This window comes from Phytophthora parasitica (genome assembly GCF_000247585.1).
Source record: "Phytophthora parasitica INRA-310 unplaced genomic scaffold supercont2.41, whole genome shotgun sequence".
In the NCBI taxonomy this organism is placed as follows: Eukaryota; Oomycota; class Peronosporomycetes; order Peronosporales; family Peronosporaceae; genus Phytophthora; species Phytophthora nicotianae.
This window is the reverse complement of record NW_008649027.1, coordinates 541,099-564,518: the sequence shown is the minus strand read 5'-3', so window position 1 is coordinate 564,518 and position 23,420 is coordinate 541,099. Positions and strand designations below refer to the sequence as shown.

The following is a 23,420-nucleotide window of genomic DNA, read 5'->3' as shown; positions in this document are numbered from 1 at the left end:
CATCCGTGGACATGGCAGTGAGCGTGGAGAGTGTCTGCGTGTTTGAGTTTTCATCGGACGACGCAATTGCCACGTCTTTCAGCCCAAAGTGGTCCAACTTAGTCCGTAGCTTCACTAAGACATCCTTTTGCGTTGCTACATCAAAGTGACAGCCTTCCTGACCACCTGGGTACTGCCACCACGAGCTCATGGGCTCATTAAATGGCTCGACGTACGTAAAGTTGATACCCCAGCTCTCTTTTGCCTGTTTTACCACCGTAGCCATATACAGTGCGAACTGACCGTGATTCCAGGTCTGTAGATTATCCTTCGTTCCACTTGCTCCGCCAGCAGTGGCGTGGTTATTGTTCATCCACCATGGAGGCGAGTTCGAAAACGCTTCAGTGAGGTCGACATCACGCTGTGTAGCCAACTCCAGCATCTTGCGCTGCTTCACGTCGGCGTCCCAGTTCCAGCTCTTGCTGGTCGTATCGTTGCTTGACCAGTTCTGCCAAAACGATTCGATAAACTTGAACGCTGGCATATTCGGCGAGTTCTTCATCGCGATTTCGGTACCGCCATCGTCAATGACGTTCTTGCTGGATCCTCCGACATTGTAGCGGGCAATATTGAAACCGAGTGCTGGAAGACCGGACGATTTACCCTTGAGTGTGACGGTATCCTTCTGCGTGAAGAGAAGGTCGGCAATGTCCTCACGGTCTCCGAAAGCATTGGCCCACCAGCAGAGCGACGTGCCCCAGCCTTCCCATGTGTCGACAACTGTGGTGGCCGCATCGGCTTTGACCGTGTAGTCCTTCGCAGCGACTTGCGAGGGAAGCAAAACCACGAAAGTATACGCCAAAGCCGCAGCTCCGAGCGACCGAATGGAAAGCATTGTTTAGACTTTACTTGTCGGGTCCAAAAGCGAAAGTGGGAGAACGCAATGGAATGCCGGCAGCGTTGAGCCAGGCACAAAATTGTGCCATGTCACACATTGTTCTGCTCGAACAGCTGAAGATCCGAGATGGAGATTTGGGATCAAACTGCGATGAGGTGGTCACTGCACGTTATCTGTGGCTTCAAGTTTTCGATTGTACTTCCGAGAATCGACGTGAGTCAAGTGAGTCAGTCAAGTACGTAATTCTTCTGTAACGCTAACGCACCATAGTTGTTGATCGGCCATCGTGGACTCGGTATCGATAGCCAGATGATCCAAAGCTCGATGTGCTGACAAAGTTAGATCAATTTAATCCTGGATCATGAATGCAGCAGGATCATCTCGATCGTTTGCGATCAAGCACCTCATTCAAGCAACTCCCTCAACCTCGAATGTCATCACCGATGCAGCCGGAATCGACACACTGAACGACGTCCCAGTCAGCTCCACCTTCGACGGCTTGTAGAGTGCACCCTTACCGCTCGTCTCCGTCGTCCATGCAGACACCGGTCCAGCAACAGTCTTAAAGCTTGCCAAGTCGTATTTGACTTTTGAAGCCGCATCTCCCGTATTTACTGTAGCAAGTATCAACAACTTGGACGTCGCGTCATAGGCCATTACGGTATTCACGTCGTCCGTCGATAGGATGGCCATGCCCGGTCGAATGTGGCGTGAATAGTGTGCCAGCGCGTAGTATTTGGTGTTAGGCGTGTTAATGGTCATATTGCCTGGACTCGACTGAATAAGGCCCCAGCCTCCACCGTCAAGCGCTTGCCAGTACACGAACGCCGACACACCCATCTGATTAATATCCAAGGCGATCGATTCGGCCATACCAAGCCCCGTTCCATCTTTTTCGCCGTATTCAGAGTCCCACAGCGTCTTCTTCGACTTCGTTACGAGCGACTTCAAAGGCCCACGATCCTTTCCACGGTATGGACTAAGTCCTTCGTAGCCGTGCGTATTCACCTTGCCAAAAGTGGCCATCACATCGGGGTTTTCTGACATTGCGGTTAGCGTCGACAACGCTATCGAAGGCGTGTTTTCGTCAGAAGTTGCAATGATAACATCTTTCAGCCCGAATTTATCCAGATATCCTCGAAGTTGAAGCAATACATCGTTCTGCGTTTTTACTTCGAAATGGCAGCCCTCTTGCTTGCCCGGGTAAGTCCACCATGTACTCATCGGCTCGTTGAAAGGCTCAATATACGTGAAGTTAACACCCCAGCTTTCCCTGGCCTGCTTGACGACTGTGGCCAAATACAGTGCAAATGCGTCGTGATTCCAGGACTGCAAATTGTCCTTCTTGCCGTCGTCTCCGCCAGCAGTGGCGTGGTTGTGCGTCATCCACCAAGGAGGGGCATTTGAAAACGCTTCCGTAATGTCGACGCCGCGTTTGATGGCCAGATCGAGCATCGTGCGCTGCTTCAGGTCGGCATCCCAGTTCCAGCTTTTGCTCGTCGAGTCGTTGCTTGCCCAGTTAAGCCAAAATGATTCAATGAACTTGAATGGTGGCATATTTTCCGATTGCTTCATGGCGATCTCGGTGCCGCCATCATCGATAACGTTCTTGCTCGACCCGCCAATATTGTAACGCGCGATGTTGAAACTTAAAGCTGGAAGCGTTGTTGTTGCTCCTTCCAGCTTTACACTCTCCTTACGCGTGAAGAACACATCCGCGATGTCTTCACGGTCTCCGAACGCGTTGGCCCACCAGCAGAGCGAAGTGCCCCATCCTTCCCACTTCTCCAGCAGCGTTGTCGAGACATCAGCTTTAACCGTGTAGTCAGCAACGACGGAGGGGAACTGGGTTGCCAGGAGAGCACAGGCCAAGGCCGAAGCTGTAAGTGACCGAATAGCAAGCATCCGTTCGCGGTCCAGCACGCGGTGAAATCGAAAGTGAGGAGTTGAGAGACACACCATTAATTATCGCACCATCTTAATTCGGATCATCGTCTGGTTGAACAAGGCCATAGTTGAAGCTCTCCGCGTCCGAATACAGTGTAGGTACTGTAGCTGAAGCAACAGCGGCAACTCAAATTGATAACTACATCGACAAGAAATGATCTCCAGGACCTCCAGTACAGCAACACACTAATACAAATAAAAGAAGTACGGGCACACGACAGAGGTGAGGCGCAGTCTCGCAGTTCTTCATTCACTTTATGCTCAGATTCCAGTCGCCGACCATAACACGGTGGAGTTGCCTCCAGCACTCGCTAGAAGATGGCGCTTTGGATTCCACTGCAAGTCCAACACGGGGCCATTGTGACCCTGGTGAAAAGAATGCACATACTGACCAGTAGAGCTCTTATAGAAAAACACGCGTCCATCTTCCGATCCAGTGACCGCGTAAGAGCCATCAGCTGAGTAGCAGCAACCAAGTTGGGGATCGCCACGCTGACTCTGGCTCAACCCGTGCTCCTTGAAAAGATGCAGAAGCTTGCCCTCAAACGCATCCAGGTGAAGGAACACTCCGCGATTCGTTGTGACAAGCAACTGATTTCCATCGGGACTGAACTTGAGGTCAAGTGCATGAAGCTTCTTCGCGCTCAAATTCGGAGCCTGCATGTGTGCAAGGAACGGCTCCACTGCTGCCATCACTGATGCATCATAGAGCGAGAACTTGGCAAATGGTCCTTCCTGGTAGTTTCGTGCGTCGTACATGCGGATCAAGTGGTCATCCGTGTACACACCAAACACCACACCCTCCTGATCAAACGCAGCGCAGACGTGCGAGACTGGCAAGTGGTCGGTTCGAATAATGGCCTAAACGCAGGATATGCTACCGATCAGCTGAGCTCAACGGATTATAGTAAGGCTACCACGCACCGTGGTATCAGAATTGCGGATATCCCATAGTCGGATCGTGCCGTCCATTCCGGCGGAGAGGAATTGGTCTGCAGTGGGGTGCATCATCAACGACGTGACTCTATTATCAACACGTTCGCCTTTATGTGAGAATTACCCTATCAAATCACAGCACGCCAAATTAATTTACCTGTCGGTGTGACCAGTGTAGTAGCGAAGAAACTTGTTGTCGAAGAACGAATGATACCGAATGCGGTCTTTACAGACAGGTAGTTACCAGCAGACAATGATAAGTGTCCCCAGTATAACTGATAACAAGGAACGCTATTACGAGAAACGTACGGTCATTGGCAGTGTTAGCCGATGAGAAGATCACGCAGTCTAGGTGGTGGGTGAATCTCACAATGCCCACGCCGTATCGCTTGGTTAAGATCGTCTTGGCGACTCTGTCCAGAGATGATCGCCAGTCAGTCGTCACTCCTGCGGATCATATTGGTGCAGGTGTTTACAACGTACGTGCCGCTCAAGCAGTTGATCATAGACATAACGCCGTCGTTGCGACTCGTGACGCACCGCTCGCCGTTGCGGTGGAAGTCCAGCGACGTGATCTTCACGTTCGGGTCCTCATCCTCCTGCAGATAGTTGACATCAGTAAAACAGCTAGAAATACAGCCAGTACTTGCATCTATAACCACGGCTGCATTCTACCTGCGGGGCGAAGTTACGCGCGACACTGAATGAGCGCAGCACCGCATCGGTCAGTTCCACACCACCATCGACCGCCATTTTCGGACAGTGATTCGACAAATGTGTAGCCCACATTACGCCGGATATTGCTCACTTTATTTTGATTTTACCCATTGTAAAAACGGTAAAACCAAAATGTTATTACAGTACTGCGGTATTATCAGCTAATCTCTGTTAAAACGATTTCGGATACCGGTATGAAACTCACTACAATCATACGGCACCCCCTCAATCCGAGATCGTCGACGTCCACGTCATCCACATCGAAGCAGCAGCCATGTCGGGCGGGCACTTGTCCAAGGAGTTCTTCGAGCTGGTCAAGTCGATCGGCGAGAGCAAGTCAAAGCAGGAGGAGGACCGCATCATCATCCATGAGGTGGCACAGCTCAAGCGCAAGCTGAGCGAGGTGACGGCCACCTCCAGCACGTCCAGCAGCCTGGTGAACAAGCGCAAGCGCGAGTTCCTCATTCGCCTCATGTACGTGGAGATGCTGGGCCACGACGCGTCTTTCGGCTACATCAAGGCCGTGGAGATGACTGCCAGCACCAACCTCATGCAGAAGCGAGTGGGCTACCTCACATGCAGCCTCTGTCTGTCACCCACACACGAATTCCGCTTCATGATCATTAATCAGCTGCAGCGAGACTTGCAGAGCTCCAATCACCTCGAAGTATGCGCTGCTTTAATGGCGGTCTGTAAGCTTGTAACCGTGGAGATGGTGCCAGCCGTGCAGCCCATGATCCTCGATCTGCTGCGTCACGACGCCGAGCTCGTCCGCAAGAAGGCAGTGATGGCTATCCACCGCTTCCACCAGCTTAATCCAGATTCGGTCAGCGAAGCAGGAGATGCACTGCGTCGTACCCTGTGTGATCGCGACCCCAGTGTCATGGGAGCCACGCTGTGCATTCTGCACGACCTGGCGGAAGCCACCCCCACGGACTACAAGGACCTCGTGCCCAGTTTTGTTAGCATCCTCAAGCAGATCACGGAGCACCGTTTACCACGTGAGTTCGACTACCACCGCATTCCAGCGCCGTGGATCCAGATCCGTTTACTGAAGATCCTGGCATTGCTGGGCCAGGCCGATCAGCAGACCAGTGAGGGAATGTATGAAGTGCTACACGATGTGATGCGTCGCGCTGACACTGGCATCAATGTGGGCTACGCTATCATCTACGAGTGCGTGCAGACGGTGACGACGATCTATCCGAACAGCACGTTGCTCGATGCCGCGGCTGCTAGCATCTCGCGCTTCATCTCGAGCGATAACCACAACCTTAAGTACTTGGGTGTCACCGGACTTGCTGCTATTGTGAAGGACCACCCGCGGTACGCTGCAGCGCACCAAATGGCTGTCATTGACTGCCTCGAAGATCCGGATGAGACGCTTAAGCGCAAGACGCTGGATCTGTTGTACCGCATGACGAACCCCGTGAACGTCGAGTTCATTTCGGACAAACTCACGCAGTTCTTGCGTGAAGCTTCGGATGTTTTCCTTCGCACAGAACTGGTGTCGCGTATCACGCAATGTGCTGAACGTTATGCTCCCAGCAACGCCTGGTACATCCAGACCATGACGAATGTGTTTGAGCTCGGTGGAGACCTGGTTCGCCCCGAAGTGGCGCATAACTTACTGCGTCTGATTGCTGAGGGAAGCGGTGAAGACGAAGACCAGGATATGGAGCTGCGTCGTGACGCGGTGGATACGTATCTGGAACTTCTTGAGCGCCCCGTACTACCGGACATCTTGGTCTGTACCATGGCCTGGGTCCTTGGCGAGTACGGCTACTTGTCGGACGCCATGGAGCTGGAAGAAATCTGCGAGCGGCTTGTGGAGCTTGTCGACCGCCCGTTCGACCAGGAAGACACGACACGTGGCTACGTGCTTTCAGCCGTGACGAAGATCACGGCTCAGATGGGACATACTATTGATGTGGCCGATGCTATGATGGAGAAGTATAAGAACAGCCGCAGTACGGACCTGCAGCAGCGCTGCTTCGAATATCTTGCGCTTACCAAGAACTTCCCCCTTATGAACGAGGTCTTCCCGGAGGACGCTAGCTGCGAGGACATTGAGGTTGACCCCAACCTCTCGTTTCTCACGAGCTTTGTTGAGAAGGCTGCGGCTCAGGGAGCACCGCTTTACGACCCACCAGAGGACTCGGACGATGAGGATGAAGGCTATGGACACCGTCGCAACGGCGGAGATTCGAATCGCCTGAACTTTGAAGCATACAAGAAGCCTGAGATCCCGTACCCGACGAAACTTCCTCCTGCGGACCAGCAAGGTGCTTTTGGAGTCAACAAATGGGGTGGCAATGGCGCTCAGGGTGGTATGCCAGGATTGGGTAGCTCTGGAGGCCCCGATCCTACCGGGGGCTTTGGTGCTGGAAAGCGTGGAGTGGTCAAGAATGTGTGGGGTCCTACGGGTCTTAACACGCCTGATAATGCGCCACCCGGACAACCTGGTGCTGGTGGCCCTGGAGGTTACCCGTCCGACCCATACAGCCAGGGCAACCAGGGCAATATGGGCGGCCAGGGCGCCTACGGTGGACAAGGTGGCTATGGTGCTCAGCCTCCTGCCTATGGTGGTCAGGGAGCTTACGGCGCGCAGCCTCCGCAACAGCCACCTCAGCCGGACTACGGTGCTCCTAACAACTACGATAATGGTGAACCTTCGAGCGAGGACGAAGCCAACGGCAATGTCGACGAGCGGCAGATTCTGGCTTCCGCCATCTTTGGTGGCATCCCCGGCGCACCGGCACCGATGCCTGGTGCTCGCCGCGTTGGCGCCAGCACCCGTGCAACCCTCAACTCAAGCCGTCGTACCGGTCGCTCGTCATCGCGTCGTGCATCGAACCGCAATGAACAGCAGCAACAGCAGCAACCACCCCAAGCTCAGGCCCCGGTGGAGCAAGCACTGCCTCCGCAGCAACAGTCGAAGGTGGAGATGGACTTGCTCGACATTTCATTTGACGCCCCAACTGCTCCGCAGAACGGAGGTATGTTCCAGCAGCCTCCGCCACAACAACAACAGCCAATGATGAACGCAGACCCGTTTGGAATGGGTTCTCCGCTGGCACCAGCGGCTGCTCCTGAAGCTAGTTCTCCTGCCCCCTCCGCGTCGTTGGACCCCTTCGATATGTCGGGTCTCGGCTCGAGCATGAACGGTGAGTACGCATGACTTTCGTGATGCTATGATGAGAGAATTTGCTAATGGTTTGCTACGGTTTTTGTTTGCATGTATAGCTGCCGTTGAGCTTGGCAAGAGCCCTTCTAATGGTTTAAACATGCTGGGCGGCAGCAGCAGCAACACCAGTGTGTTCCAGTACAACGGACGTCAGCTAGAGCCTTGGCAGATCACTACACAGGACTTTGGAGGTCGCTGGGGCACATGCCCATGCGAGAAGAAAACAAAGGTGAACCCGAGCGGTATCCGCACGCTTGAGGACTTCATGGGCCGCATGCACATTTTCAACGTGCACACCGTCGAGGCCATTCCGACCAGTACGTGCCTTGTCTATTTGATGCATCTGGTTCGCAGTCGAAGGTCTAACACTATTGTCTTCTCTTTGTTTACGCCAGCCAACGAAGCGATTGCTGCTTGCCGTCTGGTGAACTCGGAGCATGTAGGATTGATCCACGTGAAGATCCGTAGCGGTGGCTTCGTCGATCTGACTGTTCGCACCGCCGATATGGACTTCACCGACCAGCTCCTGGAGGCCACAGCTCAGCGACTCAAGTAAGAGAGCCGACAAATAACTCGGCAGCAAATGCAAATGTTTCACGTGATGGTACAGTATCCCTGCTTCAGTGTTTGGGCTTGTCATGGCTTATTATGTACTACTACAGACTTGTAGTATGAAAGGGGCCACTTCAACTTGCTGTGGGTATTATAATAACTATCCTGCGACGGGATAGAATTCACGTAGCGGAGCAGCCAGAGAGAAATACATGTCAGTCAGCAACGCCGGACAAAAGAGAATCCAGGTGCGTGCATTATGGTGCCGTGCGTAGCATGTCAAGTAGTGGCCTAATCAGCAAGAGAATGACAAAATAGCAAACGGTGGTACGTTCACTGTACGTCGTTCACTACTACATTTAAGTAGCCAGTTCAAAAGTGGGACCAAAATCTGCAACAGGATTGGTCCGCTTTCGGACATCAACATCCGCCGCCGTCATTCCCCATTGCAGGCTCCACTTAGCAAAAACCGGGGCAGCACTCAGCAGAGCCATTGACCCGGCAGCAGCATAGCGCCACGCTCGGCGCCGCACTGCTTGAGCTGCCATTACTTGCTGTCCCAAAAGAAGAATCCAACTCGCCAGCAGAAGTCAAACTCTCCTGCTGGTACTCCGTTCGCCGGTCTCAGTTTCCAACGTTCGGCTCGCTTTTGAGTGCTCTGTGTACGAATTATTCGTCCCAATATGAAGACTCTCAAGACTGCGATGCAGCCTATTACAGGTGCCAATAAGCCCCGTGAGCGGGCCTCGAGCTCCGACAATGCCAAGCCTACCATTGTGCTCAACCTGCCGGGTGTCCGCCTCACCGTGCTGACCAGCGCCTATGACTCACTGCTACATCTCGACGTCACCCTCAGCTCAGCTTCATCGCTGCTGCTCGCCACATACGTCGTCTGTGTGCTTGCCTGGAACGTCCTCTCGGTCGTCCTTACTTTGCTGGCTCACACCGCGGCATTCGCGCTCATCAGCTTCTACACGTTTATCGGCCTCGCAATGCTGTCCATGGATACTGCTACCGCGTCAAACACAGCTTCCATTCGGAACTACAACGACCGCATCTCGGAGCTGGAAAAGAAGACATCCGCAACCGGTTCGACTTCGAAGCTCCCGTTGCTCTCGGTTATCCCATCCAAGTCCACCCAGGCAGACGGAGCGTCTGCTTCCAAGAGAAAAGAACTTCAGGCCCCGGCTGCTCGACGTCGTGTGCTGGCGCACCTCAACAGGAATCGTCTTTTGGTCAATGTGGTGCCGGGCGACATGCGCCGCCGTGTGGACATGAATCTGGGTGAGGCGAATATTCGCATCGGCAAGGCATTCCTACAGGCGGTGCCTGGCAAGCGCAAACCTCGCGATATTTACGTCGTGCGCGTAGACTGCGGCACCCAGTCGGCTACCCAGGAAAAGCACATGAACCCCGTGATTATGTGGGATGTGACTGCTACCTTTGACGAATTCAAGCAACTCGAGCGTGATTTGAAGAAGGAGCTCAAGGCCAAGAAGCAGTCACGTGACGTCAAGGTGCCGCACCTTTCGAGCGGCGCAGTGCTTTTCGTCCAGCCCGAGTTAACGGACCACGTGCTGAACGCGCGCCGAGTACGTCTTCAGACGTTCATCGACGCAGTGCGTTCCGATCCGGTGCTTTCCTCCATGGGGTGCTTGCGCAAATTTTGTCAAGCGTACTAAATTGTTCACCCCGTCGAGCACTCTGACCGAAGGAGGTTCGTAACGGGAGAGAAGGATGTGCCACATCGCATGGAGAATGAATTCAGCGATGGTGGACACGAAAACGATAAGAAGCTGGATGGCCTCGAGTATATGTAAGTGAGTCAAGACGAACGCGGTTGGTCGTTGTTTGGGTCACCGTAGTGGGAGGTGGGAAAGTATCCCGACGACTAAAGGCGGCGTTATCTTTTTTTCAAATTATAAACACCATTAGGTGCTGCAGCTCCGAAGGAGGCGCGCTAGCACAGACAGGAGGTGAGCAACACAGCATCCACTGAGCCGACCGGAGGCCAACAGCGCAAAGATCGACTTCATGACGATAAATTCGCGAGAAAAAAATGTAAATAGTATAAAGCTGCTGGTGTTGTAACGCGGTGTACATGACGCACTTTCAGTCGGAGGGAAGCTCCTCCTTGAAGCTGAAGCGCTCGGTAGGTTACATGTAAAACGCTGCCGCCAAGATGTGCTTGTATTGACGACTGCAAGGCACGTGCACATCCGATGGCGTGAGCGAGTCGCACGCCAAGAGCTGTTGTTCATCTCGATGCAAGCGATGAGGTCGAAAATCCGACCGATATCGTGAACAATGCCCCTCACGCCTGTCTTTGCCCCGTATCGAGACCTCTGTTGACGTTTTTTGTCATTGGTCGAAATAAGGACATGCAAGACATTTCGCAAACTTGCGGCAAAGCGAAAGGTATTCGAGCGTTTCCGGCTCGGAAGTCTTACGTTCCAGGCTGTTCATGCACCGGTACCTCCGGGTCCATGCGCGACTGAACACCACAAGACACCCCCGCTTGATTCGCTGCTTGCAGGCGGCCAAGATGCGCATCGCCAACGTTTCGAGAGCGAGCGCGATTCGACGTCGGAACTTCCTGTCGATAGTCGCAGGTTTGCTCCTGTGCACAATTAAGTCAGTAGCCGCAACGGTGACAGATACACAAGCCGATCAACTAGAAGGCGCTGATAAGCGAGATGTCGTGGGCTTACGGGGCCTCATGCCCATTGTGGACGGCACATACTCCAATAGTTCCGGTGGCTACGGCTACTATTGTACGCTGCAAACGTATGGGGTTATTGCGATTGGGAAGAGATACTGATTCGTGCGGTGCATTGCTGTTCTGTAGATGGGAGTTCTAGCGGCTACAACGGCTATGAGGACAGCTCGGATGGCAGCAGCAGCGTTAAAACCGTGGTCATCGGCGTCAGTATTGGCGTCGGACTGATGCTGATTACGGTCTGCTTAACATGGAAAGCTTGCGTCGAATGCTGCACGAGCACTAATCGACGTTCACGCCACCGAGCCTTCATCGAGCGACCGTACGCCGTTTTGATATTACGTGTCGATACGTTTCGCCTAACATCTTCCGGTGTTGTGGATGTTGCAGAAATGCTGGTTGGAAATGTGAAGTCTGTCTTCACACAAACGAGTTTTCTCAAACTGGTTGTGTGTTATGCGGCACTACAGCTGAAGGTTTGCCTTGACGAGCAGGAATGTGGAAAACTGTAAAAAAGAGTGTTTGCTCACGCTTTTTGTGCTATTCTCGCTGCACATACTTGTACCGCAGAACTGAAGATAATCCGGAGCCGACAAGAAGATACAAACACGTCGGCAGTAGTCGCTCCGCAAGTGGAAGACAGTACGCGCTCAGCTTCCAACTACCTACTCATGTCTTCTCCTCGCGCGGCCTGGGTTCGAAGCCTAAATACATTTCACAGTGGGGATTTAACTGACCGCCAGCTAGTTGCGCGCGAGCGTCACCAATGGAAACGATGCATTGGAGGGCAGAACGTTCGCTGGGTAGGGCATTCTTTTTTATGTTGGAAGTGTGTGGGGTGTTTATTAATTGTAGCATTTTGGACTTCAGGTACATATCCCATTTGAAGTTCTTCAAGACAATGAAGCTTTATGCAGTACCATTATAAAAGAGCGTGACTTCCAGGATTGGCACAAGCGGCATCCTCCCAAAGTATCTGGGCCATCTCGGATGTCTGTGTCTTCAGTCCTGTTTTCGGACAGTAGTGGGCAGCAACTCTCATGGCTTACTCCTGGGACAGCATTCGTGCGAGATGATGACTCACGTTCTCAAAGTCGAACCGCACGCTGGCGCTTGGCGGAAGAGTTTTCTGCATCATCTCGACAGTATTCTAAAACCGTCGTGGTAGGTTGGTAATGCAGATTCTTGATTTTGGCAACATTCTGATCGTTCTTTTTTTTTTCAAACGAACAGAGGGCGTCGACTTTAGTATTCTCCGAAAAAGCGCAGTGGTTTTACCAGTACTCACTCAAGTTGTGCTCATCTATTGTGGATGGATACCATACAATACGTACGTTATCGGTTGCGGGGCTCTCTCCCTCTGACAGTGGCTAATACTGCTGCTTATTTCTTTTAACAGGGATTCACCGTGACAGGGTTTTGAAGCAGTCTATGAACCTTTTCATGTCGGCACCAAGTGGAACCCTCCATCGTCGTCTTCGAGTTGATTTTATGGATGAGGCTGGCGTCGATGGCGGTGGAATATTGCGGGAATGGCTACATTTAGTTTGCAGCCAGCTTTTTGCTGAAGCACCGGGGCTGTTTACATTAACAAGCTCATCAGCACACCAAGGATACTGGTTTAACCGGACCTCCGCGGAAAAGTGTACGAAGCAGTTGGAGGTATGTCTTGACTGTCACGTGCTGATTCTTGACGATTTATCTCCTAACAGTGGCGTGTTCTTGCAATAGATGTATATTTTCTTCGGTAAACTGCTTGGGAAAGCATTGCTTGAAGGCCTTCTCCTGAATGTGCGGCTTTCAATCCCCCTTTTGAAGCACATTCTTGGTGTACCCCTCAAGCTGTCTGACCTGTACCTCCTCGACGAAACGGTGTACTCCAGTATGATGTGGATTCTTGAAAACGACAACACCAACGCCCTGGGTTTGAATTTCACGGTTGAAGGTGTTGAGCTCATTCCAAGCGGTGCCGACGTCACACTGCACGATGGAAACAAGCAACTTTACGTCGCAAAAGTGGCGCAGTATTATCTGTTTGATAGCGTTCGAGCGGAAATTTCGAGTATCATGGAGGGTCTCCGCAGTGTCATCAGCGATACAGTTCTCCACGTATTCGATTTCAAAGAGCTCGACTTGCTACTCTCCGGTCTACCGCAAATTGATGTCAACGACTGGAGGCAGCACACTGATGTTCGGTTTTACGAGCAAAGTACCCACGAGTTTGAATTAGTAGGATGGTTTTGGGAAGTCCTGGAGTCCTTCTCTCAAGACCAACGCGGTCGACTACTGCAGTATGTAACAGGCTCCAGTGGTGTCCCCGTCGAAGGCTTCAAGGTAGTGTTGGCTATCTGATTGACGCTTTCATTGTGCTGCTAACGCTCTGGTATTCACGCACCTATTTTATCATCAGGGTCTCACTGGAATGGATGGCGAGATCCAGCTTTTCACAATTCAGTTGGGAAAAGATGTTTCAACCGTGTACACGGTATTACCGCACGCAAGCACATGCCTGAACAGGTAAGCTAATTGCTTTTACTGCAGTTGTCATCTCTTCACTGATTGTTATCGTTTGTGCAGACTGGATTTACCGCTTTATGCTTCAAAAGCTGAGCTTGAGCGAATTTTGACAATGGTACGCGTCTGTTTTGCTAACAGTTATTGCAACCCCATGTGATAATGAGGACCTTCGTTGTGTTTTTGATCTTGCTGCAGGTTGTAGAGATGGACGTTACAGGATTTAGTAGTCGCTAGTAATAAAGTTGTTGATCATTCAGAATTGCCATTTTCACTTGTGGCTTCGTCTATCATTTCCGTTGTTTCAACCTCTCCACTGGTCTCATCTTCAGGCAAGAATTCCTTTAGCACTCCCAATGAAGCTTCGTTCTCTTTCCGTGATGCGATTAGTAGCGGTGTTGTGCCGCTTGCGTCGGGTTTGCGTGGATCCGCACCGTGATGCAGCAATATTCGAATCGTCGATAAGCGACTTGCAGTGGACACTTCCTCTCGTCGCATTTGTACAGCCCAATGCAGCGGCGTGAACCCAAGTCGATCGCAAACGTTAGCATCTGCCCCGTTCTCAAGAAGAATTTGAGCTGCCCTATCAATTGCTTGCTGTCCACAAACATGCAGTGCGGTCGTGCCATCCCCTGAACATGCATCTGGATTCATCCCCCGCGCAAGAAGCAGCTTCACTCCTAGAACGTCATTGTTCCTAACAGCTTCTCGTAATTCGTCGCCATCTAAAACCAGAGGACGCGGCAATAATTATGCAACAGATTAAAAGAAAACAAGGACAACTATAGCTCGACGTACCGTGTTGAGGTTCACGAAAGAACCTCGCAAGCGCGAAGCTCGCACATACTCCTGCAGCTAGCAGCACCTCAACTGGTAGTCTTATATACGAAAACAAATTGGTCGTGGGTCTCTCCTCAACAGCGGCACCACCTGTAAATATTCTCGCGACCATTTCTGCACGGTCTTGAAACATCATGCCTTCAACGTATCTCGGTCGGTAGTGTCTTTCCTCCAGCTCCGAGGTCCGTCGAAAAAAGCTCCTCATGACGGTTGTGGGCGCACTTTCAATGGTCGGGTCCATGAATACCAGTACAGCGTCGACAACCGCAATGATGAATGAATAAAGAGGAATACCGACAAGCCGATTCCACTTGCCATGATGCAACGTGAGCGGCAGCGGTAGCACGTGTTTCCAAAGCTGTGCCGACGTCGAGGAGCTCCATAAACGGCTATGGCGGTAGTCTCGGTACAATGCTGCAGCAGCTGCAACGGTCAGTGAGATGTGGAAGAGCGGCAAGAAGAAAGCGTGTGGGAAATTCTTGGGATAGCGCAATATGGCATCCTGTAAAGCGCCCACCATATACTGCAGCGCCAACACGCGCGCAAAGCTGTAGAAAACGCTGAGCAGCAGCACCGTAGCCCCCACTTTGACCGGATGCTGCGCCACCAGGATCAGCATCTGCTTCATCCTAAGCTTCAGCCTAAAAGCGCCACTTGAAGCCGGACGAGCTAAACGCCGTTTCAAAGTGTAGATCTAAAATAGAACAATTTGTAGGAGCGTATTCTATGTGCCAAACACCATACTAGTATTGACTTTTTAGGGGGAGGCTACACCAAAAAGGCTCGAGGCGATGGCGGAGGTGAAGACAGCGACCGAGGCTAACGGCGCGGCGGCAACTAAGAGCAGTAGCAGCAACGGCCGCACCCGCGAGACAGAGCATGACGAGACGCGGAAAAGGCGTGTTCCTCCAGGAGCCAACGCCACGCCCGAGGAGCGCGCACGCTACGAATTGGAGCGTAAGAAAGTGGCCAAATACAAGGAGGACAAGCTCAAAGCGCGTCGCGATCACACGCGCATGATCCTGGAGAGCCACGCACAGGCCAAGCGACGTGCTCTTCTTGGCAAACAATCAGAGTTCCTGGCCACCCTCGAGTTCCGCAACACGCTGCCGGATATCCCATTCGACACTAAGTTCGTCAAGTACCCGCACGAACCGGAACGGTGCGATCAGAAGGCGTGGATATACAGAACAGAGATGAAGGGCACACTGACAGTATTTGTGTATGGACAGACTCATCAAGTACAAACCCAACACGCTGGAAATGGACTACACGTACGAGATCCACGAGGAGCCCAATCTTGGACTAACCATCGACCTCATCGACCCAGCCAAGTACGAAGGTAACGATATGGACTCGTGGAGTTATAACAAATTCGTTATGCACTAATTATCTTTCTTGGTACTATTTTGCAGCCCCGTTGGAGCCCGAGCCGCTTGAGGTTGGCGATGAGCAGGTACTGATGATGAAGGAGGACCATGTTGGCAACAAGGGCCGATCCAAGGCCCGTCCGACGGTCTCTTGGCTGCGACGCACCGAGTACATGGGCAACGATCTGTACGACTCGGTGCACAAATTCAAGAGCGAGGCAGAAATTCAGAGTGCACTGCGTGAGGGTACGGAGAACGCGCTGGCGGAGGTGGTGTCAGTAACGTTGGAGGACCGGGCCGAAGCATCCTTCCGCGACATTAACGACCCCAAACTGTTGGTGCACCCACACAACAAGAGGAAAAAAATTGCCAAAGTTTGGGATGTCTTCCCGGACCAACTCCTGTCTGCCAACAAGTATGCAATTCTGGTACGTTTTTTTTTTTGCAGTGTCGTTGCGACGATCCTAGATGTTGTGACGTACTAACATATTAATGCTCGATCTGTAGTCGTACGATATGCTTCCTTCGGAAGATGTAAAGAGCAATGGAATTACAAGTCGCGAGGAACGTGCTCTGTTGTGTGGTGTAAACAAGAAGATTCAAGCCGGCAACGAGCTTATTCAGGGATCTATTCTTTTACCAAACGCATCCACGGACGAGGAGGTATCCCTTGTATTGTGAGGACGACAGTGATGTGACGCAAAAGTAATCAGTGTGTGATTTTTTGTTTCCGCAGGAAAGCAGCGATCGCGAGAAATTCTCTTACCTCCGAGAGTATCTTATGTCTGTGGATTCGCTTGACAGTGTACGTTGGCAACAGGGCTCTGCTAGAATGGTTGACAGTTCACTTACGTTTGTATTCTTTTCCTTCATGAATGACGGGCGTTCCGTTGTGCAGCGCGAGTCACAGCACGTTGTCTTCATGCTGGATCCTGAATCCAATCAGTTCACGTACAGTGATGTTCTGAACCGTATCCAGCTCAGAAAAACGAAGGTACGTCGTGTTGAGTCGACGGCGTGTTATCTTCTGGTTTGAACCCCGACATTTGTGTGGCTATTGCAGATGAGTGGCGAAGAAAAACGCCGTCATGGAGCTGTCGTTCACCGCCGGGGTTACTCAGAAGGCGAAAACGAGCGTCGCACTCAAATTCTTTTCGAATGCGGAGGAGTTTACGATGATCAGCTTGATGACGATGAGAGTGTGCGTGAGTTCAAGCGCCGACGGGCAGGAGAAAATCAGGTATCACCTGATGACGAGGAAGCGAAGGCAAGCACACCTCCACCCGACAGTTCTCCGGAGAAAGCAGGCAACCCGGCTGAAAAAAATGGCAGGGGTGATAGCCCCTTCCCGCAGAACGACGGAAGTGCGAGCCCAGTCATCAGTGACAGTGACAGTGATTAATCTGCTAGCGATACGTGGTGTAATGCTTTGCTCTGTTGCCTCGATAACTCAAAACCACTTTGTTTTTTTTCAACAAGCAAGCTGTGTTGATATCAATAACGTGCGTAGTACTACATGTAGTAAGTAGTACAAGTACAAGCTGTTCAATTTATACCATTGACAGCTGAAGTAGGTAATGAGTATTGAGAAACGAAATATGCGAACTACGGTAGTTACGGCCCTCTACCGTACTCACTCCGCTTGAGCACGACACCAGACGTAATACCTTCATGGGCCCTTGCGTTGGTTTTTGCAAACTGCAACGGCACCAATGATACCGGAATCATATCCAGCACTAGCTTTCTCAATACGAACCTAAGCATCGAATAAACGAAAAAAAAAAACGAGACGTCAGCTTGGAAAGCAGATATACAAGCAAAATGCAATACAGGAAGCCTACGGGATTGGGGAATTTGGCCCACGTGTGCTTTGCGTAAGCACGCCGAATCTTTTCGATGTAAGTTTCGCCAGCTTCAGCAATTCCTCCAGATAGCACGATAATCTTCAGGCGAAAGGTTTTAGTCCATTCAACCGCCATTGATCACATGAACAACAGCAACTTTACCTCCGGATCCAGCATTCGGCAGAAGGTTACGCATGCAAAACCCAAGTAGTCGGCAGCCTAAATCACATCGAAACATGAATCAGTCAGATTTTGCTCGCTCTCAAATTACTAAATAGTGGCCACGTACTTCTTCGATCAGATGCTTGCACAAGTCGTCCCCTTCAGCGGCATGCTTGAAAACGAATTCAGCATTGATGTCTGCTTCTGAATACTTGGCCAGACTCGAGTCCCTGCCTGTAAATTCATGAAAAGAATGACGGACGACCTTCGTAAAGACGACCACTGATCAGCTAGTCAGATTATGAGAGCGCAACGAACCAGCACGTAGATGCTCCTGAACTTGCGACATCAGCGCGCCAGCCGAGCTGTAAGCTTCAAGACAGCCTCTTTGGGAGCAACCGCACGGTCTTCCGTTGCGTTCAACAATCTCCAAAACAACGAGGACAACCTTTTTCACTAGGACTATCATTATTTGCAGCGCCAAATAGCAAGTTCCGTACCATGTGGCCCCCTTCAATGGCATTGCTGCCACCTCGCACAAGCTCGCCGTTCGCAACGACACCAAAGCCCACACCTGTACCGAGAGCTGCATCCAAACGAGCAGCTTACATGTCAAAACCCCATCAAAAATGATCATCGACCTGCAAAAAGCCAATCATACTCAACATAATAAAATCCTTGATGCCACCCTTGGCCGTGCCCACCCATTGCTCTGCTAAGATAGCAGCGTCAGCGTCGTTGCACACAGTGACCTTGCATCACAAGCCCAACGTCAGAGCAACCAGACCCAGTTTTTTTTTTTTTGCATCCCTCTTACCGGTCTGCCCAGGGTGTTTGTGAACACTTGTTGGAGTGGTACATCCAACCAGGACGGAAAGTTGGCAGCAGCGCGGATGACGCCACCAGCCTCTAGAACGCCGGGGCATCCCACACCAACAGCCTCTAGGTCTCCCAATCCCAACCGGGTCTGTCCACATCACGTACGACTAGTTAGAACCTTTGATACTCGAACACAACAGAGTAATAGCCTATAGATCATACCGCCTCGAGCACTTTGTGCAGCACGGAGATGGCCAGATCCACGACGTCCTGGGGCTCGTGCTTCTCCGGGTGGTAGTTCTCCTGCTCACGTGCCACCACAGCACCTTCCGAAGTTACGACACCAACTTTGACGCCCGTTGCGCCAATGTCCACACCCGCAAACATCATTGTCGCTGTCATTGCCGTCTCGAATCAAAATCTACCGGAGCCACTTTACCGCCGGTTGAGTTTTGATGCGTTGCTCTGAACTTGCAAAGCATATGGCGCATCTAGCGAAACGGAGACCTGATTGGCTGATTCACGGTGACGAAAGGCTTCAAGTAAAACTTGGGAAAGAGTATTACTTGAAAGTTTCCTGTATACAGGAAACTTTCAAGTAATAGGAAAGTATAGCTTTCCAAAGCTAAACAAGAAACTTTCACGCGTTCCTTTCAGCTTGAACTGACGACTGACCTATTATCCGTACGCGACCAGTTCCGGACCACTTTCTAGAAGTCAATATTACAACGATGAGGCCTCTTTGAGGGACGCAGGGCACACCATATGACACAGAAACGTTAGCTTAGTACACCGGTGCATTTACACAGTAGTTGTTGGGCAGGAGATCGAGATAGGCTGATTTTTAAAACGAACCTTTCGTAGACGAACAGTTCCGAACCACCTCCCGTTGCGGGGGGCTGATAGTTGATAGCAGTGCATACGGACTCAGCTAACTTTACATATAAGTTCGCTAACGCTACAGATATGTCTACTTCGCAATATGCAAGCGTGTACACCCCCTGCTTGCGTGAAAGCGCTTCCATAAACCCAAGTTCGTTCCCAAAGGTACACCTCCCATTCATTTATGGCTCTACATCATGCCCCCTTCGCCGCTTCTTTTAATATTGAGTTGCTTGCAGTATTCCATAGCTCTGTAGCTTCCGCTAACAAGAAAGAAACTTCATTAGACTAATGAAGTCGAGTGTCAAGATGTCTTTACCACGCCGTTTTGTGTAGGCAGTTTGTTAGGCGGTATTAAAACCTATCCAAAAGCATATGCTATTCATGAGGGTAGAAGTGTCTTACTAGTATCACTCAATGCCAGAAGTAGAACATGCGCTTGGCAAACCAAGATAAAGGTTGCATCCATCGTTTCCTTTTACGGTGTACTATCATCTCATTGTTGTTTCAGCTCGAATTTTGCATTTCTAGTGGATGCACAGTGAATTGTCAAAAAGCCGGGTTTTTATAGTATTGAAGGGGTGGCCCGAAACTGGCGACATACAACATACAACAGTATCCAAAAAGCTGAAACCACAGTTTCGCTGCTACTGTGGTTTCCGTTTTTTGGATACTGTTGTATGTTGTAACAATTTTTTTGAAATAAATATGATGTGGACACACGAAATTCAAGCTCAAGTATTATTTGATTGGTAGAAAACATGCTCAATGAAAATGCTTCAGATGCTATGTCACAACTGAAAAAGCAAGTGGGGCTGACGGTGATGGCGTTCCTTGCGGACGATGAGATGGCAGCCTTCGAGGCGGCACTGTCGTTCGTGGACGAGTTCGCAGATGGAAGAGGCGCCGCACCCGCGCTCAATCAGCCGTCAGAGGTGCTGAACAAGCAGGAGATGGAGTGGGCGTTGAGCTTCCCGTCGTCTTCGAAGACGTCGCCCAGCTCTTCGTCGTCGGTGGCGTCTCCACAACCCAACAGCGAGAACCATCACTCCACAACTGATGAAGACGGGTCACCCCGTCGATCGGAGAGCGAGAAGCCTAAACGTGCGCGAGCGCCGCGGCGCCAGACAGTTAAGAAGCTGCTGCGCAAGAGTTGGGTAACTGGCGATTCGAATCGAGCCAGGAACGAACGCCGCATTGAAGTGGCATATCTTAGGGAGAAGGTCGCTCAGCTGGAGGCTGAACTGGAGAGCCTGCAGCAACATCGAGCCTCCACGAAGCTAATCAAGCACGATGGACTCGATGATTCAACATTGGGACAGGATGGCGCGATGGTGCCCTCGTCGGTTGCTGATCAGTCGGTTTGGAAGCCTGTGGCTCAGCAGCAACGCAAACGCAGAGAGAAAGCGGAAATCGAAAATGCACGTCTAAAATTGGTTCTGGAGAGCCAACTCAAGGCCGCCAAAAGCATGCAAATGCTACTGCTTAAGCGAGCGAAGAACCAGGTATGCATTTTGTGGCATTTGATCTTGGATCTCACTATTGCTGTGATCTGACGTAGTATTGTGCTGAATTTGGGCAGCTTATGGAGTGTGCCCGGACTGTGACGCCCGATACTACCGATTTCGCGGCAGGACGTATGGTCAATTATCATTCGGACCTCGGCGACTTTGAGGACATGCTGGTTATTCTCGAAGGCGCTTATCGCGAAATGGATGCTGTATTCTGTACAAATGGTCTGAACTCAATGGAGGTTACCTACAAGGATACTCAAGTGCGTGAGGGAGACGATGGTATTTATCTGGATGTTTTCTCAAACAAGGTGCTTCCTTTCGATCTGGACACCACTGCTAAGGCAGTGTGGGACCATTTTAAAGGTGCCGACAAGCACAGAGGCAAGGTGTATGAAAAGACTGCGAAGGTACGATGCCACCGTATGTATTGCATACTTTGTAGTTCCTGGTAGCTTATGAATCGCTTATTTTTCGTGCAGATTTTGGATGAATCAGATACGATTGTCGAGAATTTTGCGAAAGAAATGTACGTTGGTTCGACGCACGCCATGTTCCGTGTGAAGCAAGTTCTGCGCCGCTACGTGGAGAAGGATCGTGTAGTGGTGGTGTTTATCTCGATCAAAACGCCACTGGAAGTGGTTGATGAGCCTTTCGCGGGCCTCACACACCGCCACCAGTGTTATGCTGTGGCCAAGCGCTCGTCAGTGCCCGCGTCACAAACAGTTGGCCCACGGTGTCTACTTCAGATGTGCTCGCTGGTATCACTTGAGCATGGACAAGAGCAGCCGGAAAAAGATTCTCCGGTCATGGGAGCCATGACCAAGTTTATGATGGGCGCTGCTGCCAACAGCATCACAGCCAGCCAGGAGCTCATCGAAAACGCACTCATGGACCAGGCAGTTAACCCGGTTGGCTAAGGGTTGCAATTCTCTTTCACATCTGACAACGTATTACGAGTTGCAGTGAGTGAGCGGATTCATTCAGGAAAATTGCAACACTACGTCAAAAAGAGATAGCACTATGAAGCGGAATTTCCACACAGTGTGCAAACCCAAGCCAACGCTCCGAAGATGTTATTAAAACACCGTTATACATTTACGCGTACATGCATGGCTATCTGGTCCTGCATGGCTAGCTGGCTCACGCAAAGTTGGAGTTTTTTTGTTCTAATCGAATATACACCCTCAAATTTTGGTCCAGTTTAGTCTTCATGAGAAAACTCAATTGCGCTTCAAGATGATGTGGGTCGACACTGACGTGCCCTCCTCGCTGCAGCAGACCGCGCGGCTCGAGCAAATGCACTGGACTGATGCGCTGCTCGTGTGCTTCGTAGCTGTGTTCCTGTGCAGCTCATATCTCTTTTGTTACCTGTACCGCCGCTGCTGTCTCTGGAAGCGACGATCCAATGAGATGGCGCGCGTTCCGAGTGCTACGATCATGATCAGCGACATGGAGGAGCCGCTGCTAGCAGACTCAACCTACGACAACCAGCTGCCGACAATTGAGTCTGTCCCTCTTGCTCATGAGTATCAACCGACGGCGCCCCCATTGAGTTGGGAGAATGATTATCGGGGGTTCACATGACGTTGCAAGGTCCAGTTTCCCGTGTTGCTTGGACAAGATGGCACGCAACATGGCGCACAGACTTCACTATTTGAAATAAATTATGTATCTGGCGAACGATAATGAGCTCCTGGGACGTATGTGTTGTGATAAGCTTCTTGCATACTTTCCGACATGACGTGAGTTTCTTTTAGTCGCTTCATGCTGACGCAACGGTAGCGCCACCATCAGCATTTGCAGGAGCAACAGAGTCGTTCGTAGGGGATACATCGTCTTCTTTCGTCTCCTCTTCTTCCGACCCTAGGATCTTCTTCAACTCGGCAGGATTCTTCTCCGTTTCTTGCTGCTGTAGTGGCGGCAACGGGGTGGTATTTGCCTTGATCTCTTTCTGGTGCATTGAGAAGAGCTGAATAAAAAAAAGGTTGGTGAGTGAACAAGCGAGCGACATGATGCAAGAAAACTCAAGTTCACCTCGTGCAAGAGCTGATAGAGCAAATCAACTTCAAGTCCCATGGCGATTGTGATCCCCTTGCCATGCTTTGATGAATCCAGCTCCATGGACACCACCTGAATGCCAAACGAGGTAGTCTGGACAACATTCACGACATCTTCGAACGGAACCACGGTGGTGTGCGCGAACACGGGCACCATGGTCCGATAAATTAAGTTCCTGCGAAATTCAAAAAGTTAATACAACACTCATGTCTGGAAAGCAAATAAAAGCAGCCCTACCCATACGTCACATGCAATGTGACAGGAATCCCGTTGACCATGCACGGCGCCTCGTATAGAAGCACGTTGGATCTACAATCAAAGCCGACCCATATCCAGCGTTATTTCTCAACTTTCCCATACCACAACACCAACTTAGCAACATACCTGTCATCTGCCGGTGACTGGTTGAGGCTTGACATTTGAGCACCATCTCTGTCAAGTTTGCAACATCAGTTCTTTAGCCTTTTCTTCCAGTAGTTGAT

At 51.1% G+C, this 23,420-nt stretch overlaps 12 protein-coding genes across 32 annotated transcripts; 6 read left to right on the top strand and 6 right to left on the bottom strand.

The window, feature by feature from the left end:
* Positions 1–537: 537 nt before the first annotated feature.
* Positions 538–774, bottom strand: PPTG_14860 (hypothetical protein; the record flags this gene model as incomplete). Its single annotated transcript, XM_008911483.1, has 1 exon — positions 538–774. The coding sequence occupies one exon, from the start codon at positions 772–774 to the stop codon at positions 538–540; it is 237 nt and encodes a 78-aa protein (XP_008909731.1).
* A 303-nt stretch (positions 775–1,077) lies between these two features.
* On the bottom strand, positions 1,078–2,839 carry PPTG_14859 (hypothetical protein; the record flags this gene model as incomplete). Its single annotated transcript, XM_008911482.1, has 1 exon — positions 1,078–2,839. The coding sequence occupies one exon, from the start codon at positions 2,837–2,839 to the stop codon at positions 1,286–1,288; it is 1,554 nt and encodes a 517-aa protein (XP_008909730.1). The 3' UTR covers positions 1,078–1,285.
* A 246-nt stretch (positions 2,840–3,085) lies between these two features.
* Positions 3,086–4,549, bottom strand: PPTG_14858 (hypothetical protein; the record flags this gene model as incomplete). The annotated part of the gene is made up of 6 exons (XM_008911481.1): positions 3,086–3,685; positions 3,749–3,848; positions 3,918–3,984; positions 4,070–4,173; positions 4,244–4,359; positions 4,436–4,549. The coding sequence occupies 6 exons, from the start codon at positions 4,547–4,549 to the stop codon at positions 3,086–3,088; spliced, it is 1,101 nt and encodes a 366-aa protein (XP_008909729.1).
* Positions 4,550–4,662: 113 nt separating this feature from the next.
* PPTG_14857 (hypothetical protein) lies at positions 4,663–8,602 on the top strand. Its single transcript, XM_008911480.1, has 3 exons — positions 4,663–7,644; positions 7,724–7,981; positions 8,060–8,602. The coding sequence occupies exons 1-3, from the start codon at positions 4,752–4,754 to the stop codon at positions 8,218–8,220; spliced, it is 3,312 nt and encodes a 1,103-aa protein (XP_008909728.1). The 5' UTR covers positions 4,663–4,751; the 3' UTR covers positions 8,221–8,602.
* A 47-nt stretch (positions 8,603–8,649) lies between these two features.
* Positions 8,650–10,563, top strand: PPTG_14856 (hypothetical protein). Its single transcript, XM_008911479.1, has one exon. The coding sequence runs from the start codon at positions 8,900–8,902 to the stop codon at positions 9,896–9,898; it is 999 nt and encodes a 332-aa protein (XP_008909727.1). The 5' UTR covers positions 8,650–8,899; the 3' UTR covers positions 9,899–10,563.
* Positions 10,549–13,717, top strand: PPTG_14855 (hypothetical protein). 16 transcript variants are annotated; one of them, XM_008911464.1, is made up of 11 exons: positions 10,549–10,990; positions 11,065–11,257; positions 11,326–11,411; positions 11,506–11,738; positions 11,806–12,099; positions 12,169–12,265; positions 12,335–12,597; positions 12,667–13,269; positions 13,346–13,452; positions 13,513–13,567; positions 13,648–13,717. In XM_008911464.1, exons 1-11 carry the CDS (start codon positions 10,681–10,683, stop codon positions 13,684–13,686), a joined length of 2,280 nt encoding a protein of 759 aa, XP_008909712.1. In that variant the 5' UTR covers positions 10,549–10,680; the 3' UTR covers positions 13,687–13,717. The 16 variants fall into 16 exon arrangements, with proteins under 16 accessions (XP_008909712.1, XP_008909711.1, XP_008909714.1 ...); XM_008911463.1 differs by having other exon boundaries at positions 13,513–13,717; XM_008911466.1 differs by having other exon boundaries at positions 13,346–13,567.
* PPTG_14854 (hypothetical protein) lies at positions 13,183–14,975 on the bottom strand. The gene is made up of 2 exons (XM_008911462.1): positions 14,248–14,975; positions 13,183–14,174 (listed from the first exon to the last, which is right to left on the bottom strand). Exons 1-2 carry the CDS (start codon positions 14,915–14,917, stop codon positions 13,702–13,704), a joined length of 1,143 nt encoding a protein of 380 aa, XP_008909710.1. The 5' UTR covers positions 14,918–14,975; the 3' UTR covers positions 13,183–13,701.
* Positions 14,976–14,996: 21 nt separating this feature from the next.
* On the top strand, positions 14,997–17,164 carry PPTG_14853. 2 transcript variants are annotated; one of them, XM_008911460.1, is made up of 7 exons: positions 14,997–15,451; positions 15,522–15,631; positions 15,705–16,087; positions 16,167–16,322; positions 16,396–16,464; positions 16,558–16,653; positions 16,723–17,164. In XM_008911460.1, the coding sequence occupies exons 1-7, from the start codon at positions 15,081–15,083 to the stop codon at positions 17,059–17,061; spliced, it is 1,524 nt and encodes a 507-aa protein (XP_008909708.1). In that variant the 5' UTR covers positions 14,997–15,080; the 3' UTR covers positions 17,062–17,164. The 2 variants fall into 2 exon arrangements, with proteins under 2 accessions (XP_008909708.1, XP_008909709.1); XM_008911461.1 differs by having other exon boundaries at positions 16,558–17,164.
* On the bottom strand, positions 16,374–19,053 carry PPTG_14852 (hypothetical protein). 3 transcript variants are annotated; one of them, XM_008911457.1, is made up of 9 exons: positions 18,707–19,053; positions 18,483–18,632; positions 18,327–18,417; positions 18,166–18,251; positions 17,984–18,092; positions 17,793–17,899; positions 17,666–17,722; positions 17,501–17,602; positions 16,374–17,415 (listed from the first exon to the last, which is right to left on the bottom strand). In XM_008911457.1, the coding sequence occupies exons 1-9, from the start codon at positions 18,884–18,886 to the stop codon at positions 17,329–17,331; spliced, it is 969 nt and encodes a 322-aa protein (XP_008909705.1). In that variant the 5' UTR covers positions 18,887–19,053; the 3' UTR covers positions 16,374–17,328. The 3 variants fall into 3 exon arrangements, with proteins under 3 accessions (XP_008909705.1, XP_008909706.1, XP_008909707.1); XM_008911458.1 differs by having other exon boundaries at positions 18,166–18,239; XM_008911459.1 differs by having other exon boundaries at positions 17,501–17,722.
* A 1,074-nt stretch (positions 19,054–20,127) lies between these two features.
* Positions 20,128–22,080, top strand: PPTG_14851 (the record flags this gene model as incomplete). Of its 2 annotated transcripts, XM_008911455.1 has the most annotated exons (3): positions 20,128–20,871; positions 20,949–21,287; positions 21,360–22,080. In XM_008911455.1, 3 exons carry the CDS (start codon positions 20,128–20,130, stop codon positions 21,795–21,797), a joined length of 1,521 nt encoding a protein of 506 aa, XP_008909703.1. In that variant the 3' UTR covers positions 21,798–22,080. The 2 variants fall into 2 exon arrangements, with proteins under 2 accessions (XP_008909703.1, XP_008909704.1); XM_008911456.1 differs by having other exon boundaries at positions 20,949–22,080.
* On the bottom strand, positions 21,862–23,420 carry PPTG_14849. 2 transcript variants are annotated; one of them, XM_008911452.1, is made up of 4 exons: positions 23,323–23,420; positions 23,176–23,247; positions 22,915–23,113; positions 21,862–22,849 (listed from the first exon to the last, which is right to left on the bottom strand). In XM_008911452.1, the coding sequence occupies exons 1-4, from the start codon at positions 23,355–23,357 to the stop codon at positions 22,643–22,645; spliced, it is 513 nt and encodes a 170-aa protein (XP_008909700.1). In that variant the 5' UTR covers positions 23,358–23,420; the 3' UTR covers positions 21,862–22,642. The 2 variants fall into 2 exon arrangements, with proteins under 2 accessions (XP_008909700.1, XP_008909701.1); XM_008911453.1 differs by lacking the exons at positions 23,176–23,247; positions 23,323–23,420 and having other exon boundaries at positions 22,915–23,147.
* On the top strand, positions 22,079–23,159 carry PPTG_14850 (hypothetical protein). The gene has a single exon (XM_008911454.1). The coding sequence runs from the start codon at positions 22,117–22,119 to the stop codon at positions 22,462–22,464; it is 348 nt and encodes a 115-aa protein (XP_008909702.1). The 5' UTR covers positions 22,079–22,116; the 3' UTR covers positions 22,465–23,159.